Source organism: Kryptolebias marmoratus, linkage group LG10, assembly GCF_001649575.2.
Source record: "Kryptolebias marmoratus isolate JLee-2015 linkage group LG10, ASM164957v2, whole genome shotgun sequence".
Taxonomy (NCBI): Eukaryota; Metazoa; Chordata; class Actinopteri; order Cyprinodontiformes; family Rivulidae; genus Kryptolebias; species Kryptolebias marmoratus.
The window spans coordinates 7,724,518-7,740,046 of NC_051439.1; the positions used below are offsets into that span (position 1 = coordinate 7,724,518).

At 38.2% G+C, this 15,529-nt stretch overlaps 1 protein-coding gene and 3 gene segments (V, D, J or C); 2 read left to right on the top strand and 2 right to left on the bottom strand.

The window, feature by feature from the left end:
• LOC108233903 lies at window positions 1-1,445 on the top strand. The segment is given in 2 exon segments: window positions 1-817; window positions 892-1,445. Coding segments are annotated over 2 exon segments (357 nt in total).
• A 426-nt stretch (window positions 1,446-1,871) lies between these two features.
• Window positions 1,872-3,390, bottom strand: LOC112450570. The segment is given in 2 exon segments: window positions 1,872-2,359; window positions 3,022-3,390. Coding segments are annotated over 2 exon segments (324 nt in total).
• A 1,698-nt stretch (window positions 3,391-5,088) lies between these two features.
• Window positions 5,089-15,529, top strand: part of LOC108234933 (immunoglobulin kappa light chain-like) — a 42,962-nt gene continuing 32,521 nt past the window's right edge. The window contains exon 1 of the mRNA XM_037977771.1: window positions 5,089-5,463. Coding sequence (XP_037833699.1) covers window positions 5,268-5,463 — 196 coding nt within the window. The 5' untranslated portion in view covers window positions 5,089-5,267. The remainder of the gene's footprint in view (window positions 5,464-15,529) is intronic.
• On the bottom strand, window positions 11,243-12,625 carry LOC108234943. The segment is given in 2 exon segments: window positions 11,243-11,716; window positions 12,379-12,625. Coding segments are annotated over 2 exon segments (324 nt in total).

The following is a 15,529-nucleotide window of genomic DNA, read 5'->3' on the forward strand; positions in this document are numbered from 1 at the left end:
CAACATATCTCTTGTGATGTGTTTCATTAATAGGTTCAACACAAATTATTTAAAAAGCTGCAGAAATTAGTTTTACAAATTGTTTAATTCAGAAACACTTAAAGAAAGCTGTGCTTCTATTCACTCCTTTTTTCTTTTTTTGATTATGCTAGCTACATTTTTCTCTTGGTTATGGTGTTCTACTTATTTTGCTTCCTTCAGATTTTATTAGCTATTGTGAGTTGTATGTTATTATGTATTAAGTGGGAAGCTAGGTATTATTTGCATATTTAAAACAAAAATAAAGAAAAAATCTTTCAACAGTGTAATAGTTTGGTGAGTAAAAGTAAAGGAAGAGGATTCTGTTACCTGTTACTTTAAGATATTCTGATCAAAGTTTCTCATTTATTTCCTTCTGTTTTCTTCAGATGGTTGATGGTTCAGATACCATCTGACAAGACTGAAAATATGGAGATCAAATTACAATCAAACTCCATCATTTTAAAGATTATATCTACTGTCAAACCTGAAGCTTTTTATTTCCACAGCTGCTGGTTGTGAATCTTTCTACAGATGAACGGTGATTGTCCGGTCCAACTCAAACCAGAACAGGCTGCAGTAAAGGTCCTGATTCTGACACATGAGGGCAGCGTTTTCAGCAGAAACTGGAAGTTCTCACAAAGCCTCTGCAGATGCTGCTCCTCACTCATCCGTGGTGGGATTTGAATATCTCCTCCCTGAACTCCAGCCTTTTTAACTGTGTGATTGTATCACACTCAGACATCCATAATGAAGATGTTTCTGATGTTCTTGGTAACACTGGTGGTCCAGTTTCATGGTGAGTCGGTGAACTCAGGTTTCTGGTATATAAATGTAAAGTATTCAGCACAGTGATGGTATTTCTGTTTGCAGGACTGACTGCTGAGCCGTCTGTGACTCAGTCCCCTCCTGTAAAGTCTGTCGGTCTGGGGGAGACGGTCTCCCTCACCTGTACAGCCAGTACAGGAGTTGATGATGATCTCAGCTGGTACCTGCAGAAACCTGGTCAGCCTCCCAAGCTGCTGTTTTCTCAAATCAGCAGTCGTGAGTCTGCTCCGAGTCACTTCAGCAGCAGTGGATCTGAGCCTGAATTCACTCTGACGATCGGAGGGGTTCAGTCTGATGATGCAGGAGATTATTACTGTATGGGAGTGTATGAAGGCCCGGTGTTCACACAGTGATACAGAGTCGTACAAAAACCTCCCTCAGATCAGACTGATTCTCACCACTGTCCCCTTTAACAAACACAAGCACAGCAACAGGTTACAGGATGGTGAAAGGGAACTGAAACTGTGGTTTTCATCGTCTGAACATTGAGACTTTGTTCCCTTTTGCAGATCCAGATGTTCAGAGCTGCACATTTTGATCTGAAGAAAAAAATACCATCATTGTACACACAAGAATTACCATAAAATGGTGGTGGATTAATTTTTTAAGGGCAAAATTAAAATACCTCCTACAGAAGTTTGAACATATCAGATATACAACATAAGACTCAAGACATTGTTAAAATTCCAATTCAGCAATAAAATTTGGTCTTTACCTTTATAACTATGGACATATGATGTTTGATTTTGTTCATATTCAACACTTTTTACTTTAGTTTGTTATAATTTAAGGTCCTCTGTTCCTCTTCTTAATAATTCTGTTGTATCAGGTACAGTTAAAATACACAAAACTTAAAAATCATATTAGAAATTATATTAAGTTTTGTAGAATTATATATCCATAAATCTTGCCAAAAAGCTTGTATTTCTAGAATATTCTGTCAAAGTTACACATTGAGTCATTTGATGTCCTCAGAGTGTCGAGAGGAATAATGAGGCACAGAGACAGTGATTTATTTAGATCTTTAGTTTTATTGAAGTCATTTTATTTGATTAATATCAGGATTTCTTGTCAAACAAAAGTAAGAACAGTTTCAGAAAGCTGATGAAACATAAAAGTCATGATTTAGCTGAAATCTAAGAGCAGAGATGTGTAGCTTCACCCAGATCTCATGAAGTTCTGCTGAAGTTCTACTCTGAGCAGCTGTCAGGGTCCAGGCTTTGAGTGACAGGACTCTGTCCGCTCTGATTGGCCTCACAGCTCACTGAGCCCGCCTTCTTCCACTGGTCTGCAGGGAGGCTCAGGGTGCTGCTCCAGCTGTAGAGGCCGTCCCTCCCCAGGACCTCCTGGCTGTTAGACCCCTCTGAGGACCTGCTGCTGCCCCCCACCTTCCAGCCCAGCCTCCAGGTTGAGGGGAAGCCCCCTTGGGCCAGACACACCAGAGTGACACTGCTCTGCTGCTGCTGCTCTTTGGAGGGGGGGAGGACGGTCAGGGTGGGCCGCACCACACCCACTGGAGGAGAGAGGGGGAGGAAGGAGGATGAAGACTCAGAAAATAACTTCACAGCTTCATTATGACCATCACTGAGGACATCTTTTAGCCTTTGTGATAATCCCTGGGATGATTTTCTGCACTTTAATCTGACGCAGCTGAAACACTCGAGTGAAAACAGCTCAAAGTTTGTCGTCTGTTTCTTTCACTTCCTTTAAACTTCATGGAAAACAAATGAAGCGTGAACAGAAAGCTGATCTGTATTTACTGATAAAATCACATTTCTATTGAACAGAAACTCACAGTTTAAATACAAATAAATGACCAGAAATGTTTTTATCCACAATTCAAGCAATAAAAGGTAAATATGTTTTTTGTGCTTTTAAGAAAGTGAGGGAAGATTTTTATGTATATTTTAAGACAATGACTATAAATTAAAAAAAAAAGTCAAATTTAAAACAGAGTTTTAGAAAAATATTTTTAATGCTAAATTTCTCAGTTTAATCATTTACATCCCAGCAGTAATAAACATCTCTTCAAAGCTCAGTTTTTAAGATCATTGTTCATTTTTCAGAGATTTTAAATTTACTAACATTTTACAAATTTGGCAACTTATTTCAATGTTTGATCAAACCTAAATGTTCCAACAGTTTTCTGATAAAGTAAAAGTTTCTGGTACTTACTGTCAACGATGAGTTTGGTTCCTCCACCAAAAGTCAACCACAGTGATACAAACTCATTAAGCAGCCGTACAAAAACCTCCTGCTCTCTGAGCTGACATCTATCCACTGAAAATGTTTGGTTTTTATATTTAAACTAACATTTTACACTTTATTTAATGTTCACAATCATACATCTCAGCAAACATTCAACTTTTTATGATTTAAGTGAAATTATTGTGACGTTTGCTACTTTTTGTTGCTGTAAGATGTTTATATACAAAAAAATACTTAAATTACTCATAAGAAAGCCAAACCATCAATTATTTCAAATTAACAAATAATATAGAAGTAGCCTTTTAATATTTAAATAATATAAACAAGTAAGACATGTTAAGAGTAAAAGACATGTACCTGCCTCACTGGAAAAAAACAATCCAAATCCTTAAGAATTTTTATATTTAAATTAGTTTGATTCCTCTTCATTAGCAAAATAAAGTTGTTTAATCCAAAAGTTATTTGTCTTGATGTTGTGTCTGTGTTTGTCCTCAGAGTGCTGAGATGATAGAAATGATTTCCATAGATGTGAGGCTTTGCATCGTCAGCTGATCCTCCAGAGAACTGAGAAGGTTTATAGTCCTGTGAGTTCAACCCTGCAGGACTCAGATCTGTCAGTCAACACAGCAGAAACAACAACCACCATGACTCTCATCACCATCCTCATCTGGACGCTGCTCTGCTGCTGCTTCACAGGTTCATCCACTCACAGACATTTCTAACATCATGATCTGACTTTTCTCTCATTTCTGTTTCCTAATCAGAAATGATTTGTTTCTGTCTGCAGGATGCAGCGGTCAGGTGACTGTGACTCAAACTCCAGTAGAGACATTTACTCCAGGATCCACTGTGACTCTGAGATGTAAAACAGATCCTGATGTTCTCAGATATAGTGATGGTGATGAGGGTATGTCCTGGTATCAGCAGAAACCAGGACAGACTCCAAAGCTTCTTATATATCTTGTTAAAAACCTCCAATCAGGAACTCCAGCTCGATTTAGTGGCAGTGGAAGCGGCTCTGACTTCTCTTTGACCATCAGTGGAGTTGAGGCTGCAGATGCTGCAGTTTATTACTGTCAGAGTTATCATAACATCAACAGTGCTTATGTGTTCTCACAGTGATTTGGAGCCGTACTAAAACCTCCCTCAGTCAGACTGCAGACACTCTGAGCTGTTCCAGCAGAAACTGACTGCAGCTGCTGAAGAGGAAGAGACTCTGATCCAGACCACTGAACACAGAGCTGACAGAAAACTCAACAAGCTCTAAATATACGGCCAAGTTTGTTTTAGAGGAAAAGTTTGTGTCAAATTTGACCTTCACTTTTAAAATGTTTTGTCGTAGCACACATTATAGATTGAATTTATAAGGAAAGGGCATAAAAATATAAAACAATATGAAAAGTTACAAAAACATGCTGTTTTCTATGTCAAAAAACTAAACATAACTGTTACGTATAGGTATAGGAATAATAATAGGAATAATAATCAAAAGTCGATGAACAATGTTAATTGTAACAAATTAAAGAGAATTCCTTTCAACTTCATCCAGTCGCTGTTATTCCTATAGACCCGTTGTGAAAAAAAAAAAAAAACAATCTTCAGACGGACAACCTTGCATAAAACCCTCCGCAGCAAACTTAATTAGTGACTCACTGCAAAATATTCACATGCATTTTCAAGCCCAAAAAAACCACAGCAGATAGGATCGCGTCTAAAGCATTTAAAACAGCAACTTGAACTATTTTATCAAGGAAGTGACCCAAAAATTAAAAACAAAACATACAAATAAAAAAAATAAATAGTTAGCCAGCCCTCACAGACATCAAACAACAATCCCAAAGAAACAGGGCGGACTAACAAAAGGAAAACACAAAACTTTAAGGACAGCAGGCCGCAGGAAATGGAACTGCATCATAAAAAACCCACGTTCAGCTCAGGCAGGTGTTCTGCAGCGCTGAATACACCACGCTCAGATGCTCAAAACATGTTAAAATTGCGACCCACAGTTGTCAGACAGAGAGCGTGTGGGCCCAACACCTGATCACTCACAGGAACAAAACCCAACAAACCTAGCTGCCTCCCTTTTATGGAGGCCTAATCATCAGGTGGCTGTGACTCAAACTCCAGTAGAGACATTTACTCCAGGATCCACTGTGACTCTGAGATGTAAAACAGATCCTGATGTTCTCAGATATAGTGATGGTGATGAGGGTATGTCCTGGTATCAGCAGAAACCAGGACAGACTCCAAAGCTTCTTATATATCTTGTTAAAAACCTCCAATCAGGAACTCCAGCTCGTTTTAGTGGCAGTGGAAGCGGCTCTGACTTCTCTTTGACCATCAGTGGAGTTGAGGCTGAAGATGCTGCAGTTTATTACTGTCAGAGTTATCATGAGATTAACAGTGCTGATATGTTGACACAGTGATTTAGAGCCGTACAAAAACCTCCCTCAGTCAGACTGCAGACACTCTGAGCTGTTCCAGGAAACACATCAGTGAACACACAGCTCAACAAAACACCTCAACGTACAGTCATGGGGAAATGAAAGTCGACATTCTTAAAATATTGAAATATACTTCAAATGTACAAAAACACGCAACAGATTTCACCATCTCATTGTTTAATAAACAAGATCAAAGCTAAAATGGAAAAGCTGTGTGTGAAAAACAAAGTCCACCCCACGATTCAATAACTTGTTGAACCTCCTTTAGCAGCAACGACATGAAATAATCAACTTCATGACTCCATCAGTTCTTCACATTGTGGAGGAATTTTGTCCCACTCCTCTTTACAATGTTGCTTCAGTTTGTTGAGGTTTGTAGACATTTGTTTCTTCTCAGCTCTCTGAAGGTCCCACCACAACATTTCAGTCAGGTTGAGGTTCTGGACTTTGGTTGGACCATTACAACAACTTCATTCTTAGAGACTAAATCAACAGCCCTCTACCACCGTGCTTTACAGCTGGTATGAGGTGTTCATGCTGATATTATGTTTGGGTTTCTCCAAAGATGGCTCTGTGCATTATGGGTAAACATCTCAGTTTCAGACTCATCTGTCCAAAGGGAATTTTTGTGGTTCCTTCAGATGAAACTTTATAAATAAAAGTCATGCTGCCATGTTCTGGAGGGATTGTTTCATGACTGCAATCCTTTCAAACAAGCTGTTCTTGTTCAGTCCTTTTCTAAAAGTCCTGTCATGAACTTTAACCTTTGACCTGCTAACTGAGGCCTGCAGAGTCTCAAGTGGAGCTCTTGGGTGTTTTTACAGCTTCTCTGAGCTTTGCACAGTCTGACCTTCAGATGAATTTGTTGGGACGTCCACTTCTGAGATGATTGGCAGCTGTCTCACCTGCAGAAACCTGGTCAGCCTCCCAAACTGCTGTTTTATCAAATCAGACTCAGAATCACTCAAACCATAATTATAATAAATATATAAATATATATAAAATAAAAATATAAATATGACATCTTTGATGTGAAATACTAGATTCAAATTAAATGACTGATTATTTTATGAGTCAACTAGACTGTTTATTTTAATGTGTTCAATGTTTACTTGTAAATTAACATTTTAATTTAAAGTTTTAACATTAATTTCTTTGATATGACAGCAATAAAACATCAGTAATTTGATCCATTGTGACCAGCTTGATAGAAAACACATCAATATGACAGGTATTAAAGACACCCACATCCAGCTGCTGGGAGGAGAGCAGAGACACATTAATGTCCCCTGAAGGACAGACAGATGGACATGAGACAGACACAGGACAGAGGTCAAACACTCTGTTGGTTCAATGTGTCAAAGATCCTTAATAACACAGAGGAGACAGAAGTGAGCTGAGATTAAACCAGTCAAAAATGGAAACCATTTCATGGCGCCTCAAAAACAATAAAAGATTTCTTCTAAAAAACTGAACTGAAGTTAGCAGAACTTTCAGCCCAGATATCTTTAGTTACATAAACATGATTGTATCAGAAAAAACACTGTTTTGTTTTCTTACTGACATTTGTCCCCAGTTTCAGTCATTACTTCAGGATGGATTCAACCCACAATTGGAAAAAAAGGCATGAATACTTGAGAAAACAAAGATTTATTCACTAAAATAAAAGCACTGACGAGGCAGGAGAAACTATTCACAAAAAAGTCACTTAGAAACACTTGGAGGCACACAAGGAGAGAAAACACGACTGTCTGTGGGAAGCACAGGGAGAAGGAATATAAAAATAATACTACTGAACTGAATGACAAACACCTGGAGACGAGACAACTAGGAGCAGAACTGAGGAGCCTGAAAACCACACAGGAAACAACACCTGGAGGAACCTAACAAATACTAGAACTAAAGTGGGAAAAACACAAGAAAAAGGAAGAAAACACTAACAAAAACACAGATCCTGACAGTTTCACTCACAGTGATGGAGAGACATGTTTCCTGGGTTCATATCTGAACTGAAAGACTCAAACGCTCAAATCAAGTGTTTCAAAAGTTCTTTTTAAAACGTAGATGTGTTTGAGTGTCTGTTTGTTAGCAAAATATCTCATAAACTAATCACTGTCTGTTCATCTACAGCTGGTTAACTTTTGGAGTCGACCTGATTCAAGATGGCCGACACAGCTAATCGACCTTAGCCAACACAAAAATGGTTGCAACTCAGTGGATTTTACAGAAAATGAGCTAATATTTGGTGTGGTAGTAGCTGAGAGTCATTCCCAACACTAACACCAAGAGCTAACAGATCACATGAGATATTTCAGTATCATCTGAGATTGTTGATAATGTTGTTTTCAAGGTTTGACTGAAATATGTGTAACTCCATCATTTCTCAGCATGAGATGATCTTCATTTAAAACTCTGACATGAACGACGGCGGGGGAAATGCATTCATTCAAGAAATGCTAGGCCTTTAATCTCCTTAAAGAGGTTAGGTTGAAGTTCTTCTTTGTGACAATTAAAGAAGTAATTTCATCTGTCAGAACAAGCTTACATAATAAGATTAAGATGTTGAGAGATGGAGTTTTTTTTTGTTTCTTTTTTGCATATTTACAGTACTGTGCAAAAGTTTTAAACCACCTCTAATTTCTTCTTTTTTGCTTCTTGTCTTCCTGTAATTTCTTATAATTGTGATTATTAGTTGTTTTCTATAATGCTGTGAGTTTAAAATGGGGAAGATGAACAGAGGAGGCCAAAAGAAGAAGCGTCAGGTCTAAAATAAACTACCTACAGCAGATGAACAGTCACCAGGTCCTCCATGTTCTCAGTTTCACTAGAACAGGTGTGTTTTTGCCTACTTTGAAGTGTTTTGCATGAATTTAAAGCATCATTGATTCTCAGAGTTTAAGTTCTTGTGTTCCAGAAAGTCTGAAGTGTTTTCTTGCTCTCAGACTGAAAACTGCATCAGGATGATGTTTCTAATATCTCTGATGTTGCTGTTAAGTTTTCTGAGTCAGGGTGAGTCTGAGTTTTAATGGTATCCCTCTGATTCTTTTGTCTCCAACTCTGATATCTATTTGATATTTCTCTCTAATCTATTTATCTTTTAACTTTGTCCATTTCTCATTTCAGAGTCGTCTGCCAACAAATTTCTGACTCAGAGTGAGAGAGTGAAGTCAGTCAGTGTTGGAGGGACTGTGTCCATCAGCTCCACAGGAAGTTCAGATATTGGTGCTGATCTCAGTTGGTACCTTCAGAAACCTGGACAGCCTCCCAAACTTCTTATATACAGAGTTTCAACTCTGTTCTCGGAAACTCCACCCAGGTTCAGTGGCAGCAGATCTGGTTCTCACTACACTTTAACCATCAATGGAGTTCAGGCTGATGATGCTGGAGATTATTACTGTCTGGGTTATCATAGTGGTGGTGTGTTCACACAGTGAAAAACAGTCGTACAAAAACCTCCTTCAGTCTGACTGAAAGCTGCAGCTGCAGACACTCTGATCAGAAGAGGTTCAATAAACACAGAAGTCATCAAGCAGAAACACTGGAAATCTGAATCAAACTGAACAAAACTTACAGTTTAAGAAAAACTCACCTGAAATTAATCAAAATCCTGTCTTATTAAAATCAGTTTTATTATAAAAACTGTACTTACAAAACCAAACAAGTACACAATTAAGTGTAGATCGATATATTTTGATATTTTATTTGCTTTAAGAAATGTTGAAAACAGAAGTACACAGAAAATGATTTATTTTTTAATTCTTGTTAGTAAAAGATAAAAAATGTTCACTGATTACATCATACCCATGAGTTTTAGCATCTAATATTCAAATGAAGTATATATATATTTATTATTATCAATGTTAACATAAATCTGTGTCTTTTAATTTTATTTACTGTTGTGGAACATCAGTGTTATTGCCAATAATAAAAAGTTTGACATTTTACATTTTTTTGTTGTTCAGAGATTTACACTTTTAATTTAAATATTTTGTTTTCTTCTTATGTCTTGACACAAACAAGAAAATCTCCACAATAGTTTAATATTTCATTGGCAGCTTTATTGAAAACACATCAACAGGCCAGTTATTAATGACACTGACATCAACATTTTACAGCAGTGTTGTTCAGAGTCACACAAAGCTTTAGTTTCTTCTGCAAACATTCCCACTCAGACTGAGGAGAGCAGCAGCTGTTCCTCCTGTCCTGGCCTTCATTCGGCCTCACAGTGGCTCCTCCTGAAGGAGCGGCTCTGACTGTGTCCATGATGGAGGACGCTGCAGGAGTACCGCTCTCCTTCCATCCAGCGCTCCTTGCTCAGGCTCAGGGTGCTGCTGCTGCTGTAACGTCCGCTCTCCTCCTCCTCTGAGCTGCTCAGGACCCCCTCTGTCACCTCGGTACCGTCCACCTCCCAGCTCACCACGGCTCCCTGAGGAGAGTAGCCGCTCAGCAGGCAGAGCAGCGTGGCCGAGCCCCCAGAGAGCTGCTCAGAGGAGGGGGGCAGCAGAGAGACTGAGGGTCTGACCGTGGGGCCAGCTGGGGGGGAGAGCAGAGACACACAAGGAGCTGATTAATGTCCACTGTAGGACAGACAGATGGACATGAGACACTTAGACACAAGTCAGGAGTCAACAAGACGGAGGATTAAATGTAGAAATGATACATCACGGCATAATCCTGAAATATGCAGCAAAACTTCTGAATTAATATAACATTTGATGATAAATAAATTGTTGTTGATGGAAAAATAACAAGTCTGATCACAGTTAAAGATTTTATCATCTGTCTGTTTCACTTCCTCTTCACTACATCAAACCTACTGACTGTAAAATTCAGCTACTGTCAATAAATCAACATCTAAACTTTTTAAACAGCTGTGCAAATATTACTTTATATTATATATATTATATATTTATATTTACTAGAAACATGAACAATAAAAACTAATTATAGTGTCAAAGTTTCAATGTCCCACAGTAAACTCTACACAGACACCATCAGAGAAACAAAGTGTAATTACAAGGAAAAAGTCAGATTTTCTGTCAGTTTTCAACTTAAATTTCACCTCATCATCAAATATCAGACTACATGAACATCATGTGTCTGCACTGACAAATACAAGATTCAGTTACAAAATATAAAAATACGCACAATTTAAACATATTTCACATAAACTGTTTCAATGCTTTTTAATGAATTTATTCATAAATTTTATATTTTAAAAAGGAGAATATTCAGATACTCACAGTAAATGATGAGTTTGGTTCCTCCACCAAAAGTCCACCACAGTGATACAAACTCATTAAGCAGCCGTACAAAAAAAATTAAAATACCTCCTACAGAAGTTTGAACATATCAGATATACAACATAAGACTCAAGACATTGTTAAAATTCCAATTCAGCAATAAAATTTGGTCTTTACCTTTATAACTATGGACATATGATGTTTGATTTTGTTCATATTCAACACTTTTTACTTTAGTTTGTTATAATTTAAGGTCCTCTGTTCCTCTTCTTAATAATTCTGTTGTATCAGGTACAGTTAAAATACACAAAACTTAAAAATCATATTAGAAATTATATTAAGTTTTGTAGAATTATATATCCATAAATCTTGCCAAAAAGCTTGTATTTCTAGAATATTCTGTCAAAGTTACACATTGAGTCATTTGATGTCCTCAGAGTGTCGAGAGGAATAATGAGGCACAGAGACAGTGATTTATTTAGATCTTTAGTTTTATTGAAGTCATTTTATTTGATTAATATCAGGATTTCTTGTCAAACAAAAGTAAGAACAGTTTCAGAAAGCTGATGAAACATAAAAGTCATGATTTAGCTGAAATCTAAGAGCAGAGATGTGTAGCTTCACCCAGATCTCATGAAGTTCTGCTGAAGTTCTACTCTGAGCAGCTGTCAGGGTCCAGGCTTTGAGTGACAGGACTCTGTCCGCTCTGATTGGCCTCACAGCTCACTGAGCCCGCCTTCTTCCACTGGTCTGCAGGGAGGCTCAGGGTGCTGCTCCAGCTGTAGAGGCCGTCCCTCCCCAGGACCTCCTGGCTGTTAGACCCCTCTGAGGACCTGCTGCTGCCCCCCACCTTCCAGCCCAGCCTCCAGGTTGAGGGGAAGCCCCCTTGGGCCAGACACACCAGAGTGACACTGCTCTGCTGCTGCTGCTCTTTGGAGGGGGGGAGGACGGTCAGGGTGGGCCGCACCACACCCACTGGAGGAGAGAGGGGGAGGAAGGAGGATGAAGACTCAGAAAATAACTTCACAGCTTCATTATGACCATCACTGAGGACATCTTTTAGCCTTTGTGATAATCCCTGGGATGATTTTCTGCACTTTAATCTGACGCAGCTGAAACACTCGAGTGAAAACAGCTCAAAGTTTGTCGTCTGTTTCTTTCACTTCCTTTAAACTTCATGGAAAACAAATGAAGCGTGAACAGAAAGCTGATCTGTATTTACTGATAAAATCACATTTCTATTGAACAGAAACTCACAGTTTAAATACAAATAAATGACCAGAAATGTTTTTATCCACAATTCAAGCAATAAAAGGTAAATATGTTTTTTGTGCTTTTAAGAAAGTGAGGGAAGATTTTTATGTATATTTTAAGACAATGACTATAAATTAAAAAAAAAAGTCAAATTTAAAACAGAGTTTTAGAAAAATATTTTTAATGCTAAATTTCTCAGTTTAATCATTTACATCCCAGCAGTAATAAACATCTCTTCAAAGCTCAGTTTTTAAGATCATTGTTCATTTTTCAGAGATTTTAAATTTACTAACATTTTACAAATTTGGCAACTTATTTCAATGTTTGATCAAACCTAAATGTTCCAACAGTTTTCTGATAAAGTAAAAGTTTCTGGTACTTACTGTCAACGATGAGTTTGGTTCCTCCACCAAAAGTCAACCACAGTGATACAAACTCATTAAGCAGCCGTACAAAAACCTCCTGCTCTCTGAGCTGACATCTATCCACTGAAAATGTTTGGTTTTTATATTTAAACTAACATTTTACACTTTATTTAATGTTCACAATCATACATCTCAGCAAACATTCAACTTTTTATGATTTAAGTGAAATTATTGTGACGTTTGCTACTTTTTGTTGCTGTAAGATGTTTATATACAAAAAAATACTTAAATTACTCATAAGAAAGCCAAACCATCAATTATTTCAAATTAACAAATAATATAGAAGTAGCCTTTTAATATTTAAATAATATAAACAAGTAAGACATGTTAAGAGTAAAAGACATGTACCTGCCTCACTGGAAAAAAACAATCCAAATCCTTAAGAATTTTTATATTTAAATTAGTTTGATTCCTCTTCATTAGCAAAATAAAGTTGTTTAATCCAAAAGTTATTTGTCTTGATGTTGTGTCTGTGTTTGTCCTCAGAGTGCTGAGATGATAGAAATGATTTCCATAGATGTGAGGCTTTGCATCGTCAGCTGATCCTCCAGAGAACTGAGAAGGTTTATAGTCCTGTGAGTTCAACCCTGCAGGACTCAGATCTGTCAGTCAACACAGCAGAAACAACAACCACCATGACTCTCATCACCATCCTCATCTGGACGCTGCTCTGCTGCTGCTTCACAGGTTCATCCACTCACAGACATTTCTAACATCATGATCTGACTTTTCTCTCATTTCTGTTTCCTAATCAGAAATGATTTGTTTCTGTCTGCAGGATGCAGCGGTCAGGTGACTGTGACTCAAACTCCAGTAGAGACATTTACTCCAGGATCCACTGTGACTCTGAGATGTAAAACAGATCCTGATGTTCTCAGATATAGTGATGGTGATGAGGGTATGTCCTGGTATCAGCAGAAACCAGGACAGACTCCAAAGCTTCTTATATATCTTGTTAAAAACCTCCAATCAGGAACTCCAGCTCGATTTAGTGGCAGTGGAAGCGGCTCTGACTTCTCTTTGACCATCAGTGGAGTTGAGGCTGCAGATGCTGCAGTTTATTACTGTCAGAGTTATCATAACATCAACAGTGCTTATGTGTTCTCACAGTGATTTGGAGCCGTACTAAAACCTCCCTCAGTCAGACTGCAGACACTCTGAGCTGTTCCAGCAGAAACTGACTGCAGCTGCTGAAGAGGAAGAGACTCTGATCCAGACCACTGAACACAGAGCTGACAGAAAACTAAAACTCCGCTGCAGATGTAGAAGCAAATATTTATTTTTACTTTTTACATGACATGATTTGACATGGTGGCACAGTGGAGTAGTGGTTAGAGCTGTTGCCTCCCAGCAAGAAGGTTGCAGGATCACTTCCCAGCCTGGGGCCTTTCTGGGTGGATGTTCTCCCTGTGCACACGTGGGTTTACTCCGGGTACTCTGGTTTCCTCCCACAGACCAAAAACATGCATGTTAGGTTAATTGATGACTCTAAAATTGTTCCTAGGTTTGAGAGAGAGTGTGAATGGTTGTTTGTCTCTATGTGGCCCTGTGATGGACTTGCTGTCCAGGGTGTCCCCCGCCTCTCGCACAGTGACTGCTGGGGATAGGCACCAGCTCCCTGTGACCCGGAATGGAGAAGCAGGTAAAGAAAATGGATGAATGTTTTGACACTTTATTACAAATGAGTTAAGAAAATATATTTGTACCTAAATAATAATAATTAATACAGAGGCATCAGTGGAACAATCACCTAAAGATAAACAAAAAACTTACATGTTCAAATGAAAAGTTGATATCATGAGCTGCTGAAAAAACTTCACACTTTTTACAACTTTTCCTGAACAGAACAATACACAACGTCTTCAAAATGGAAAGAAAAAAAAAAATGAACCACCACCAAAAATCATCTCACGTTAGTGATGATCTATGCAGAAAAAATATATAAGATTTGAGAAAGAGAAATAAATTGTTTTTACACACATACAGTTTTATACAAAAGTTTTGAACCGCCCCTAATTAAATACTTTACTTCCTAGAGCCAGATTTTCTTGGGACATTTTAAAGTCATCATTTGTTTTCTAGAACGGTGCTTGAAATCATGCGGGTTCATCGCCACAGGTCATTACAGCAAACAACAAACCTGTCATCTGGTATTGTAACTGATGCTGCCTCTGGTTTTGCATATTTAATATCATCTTTGTATCAGGTTGCACCAGATAAGTCAAAGGTGGGCAGCTCAGTAGAAAACAGTCAGGACTAAATACACAAAAGGGTAAGTGAAGTTTATTTACAAGTGGGTGGGAACCAGGATCCAGAAAGAAAGATCGGTGGAGACTGGCACAGAGGAGAGGGTACAGGTGTCCAGGTAAGCATTTGCAGGTGTCCATTATGGCTCCAGGTGGGTCAGACTTAACCGAGCAAGAGAGTGCTCCGGACGAGGTGAGAGGCAGACAGGCAGCAGCACGAATGCAGTCTGGTGAGTGGCCTTCTACTGGGTTCTTCAGCAAGGGGTGATGATCAGATCCAAACTACAACTCGGGAAATATTTCCTAGGCACAGGAAAACAACAGGTAAGCAATTCTCAGGGAACACATGATCACTGAGTGGCTTGACAAAACTATACCAGAGGTATGTGATGCTTCAGCGAAGATCTGGTCTCAAATGCCAGCTTATAAACCAACGGAGCTCATTGGGAGGATCTGCTGCTGCTGGAGGTGCTTAGGCTGCCAACCACTCAGGATACAAAACACAAACAGGAGAAGAGAAAACACCAAAACGCCTCACTTTGCACGTTTTGAGTCCTTTTTTTTACAATTTCAAATAATTTTTGCACTATTGGAACTTGTAGTTTGCACAGAATGATTTATATTTTGAACCATTTAAACCTTTTTGTACAGATATGAAACAGATATTTGTTGCGTGGTGTTTTGAAAATCATTGTTTTAATATGTTCATCTATCTATCTATCTATCTATCTATCTATCCATCTATCTATCTATCTATCTATCTATCTATCTATCTATCTATCTATCTATCTATCTATCTATCTATCTATCTATCTATCTATCTATCTATCTAGTATTTTATTTCTAAATTAATTATCATACTT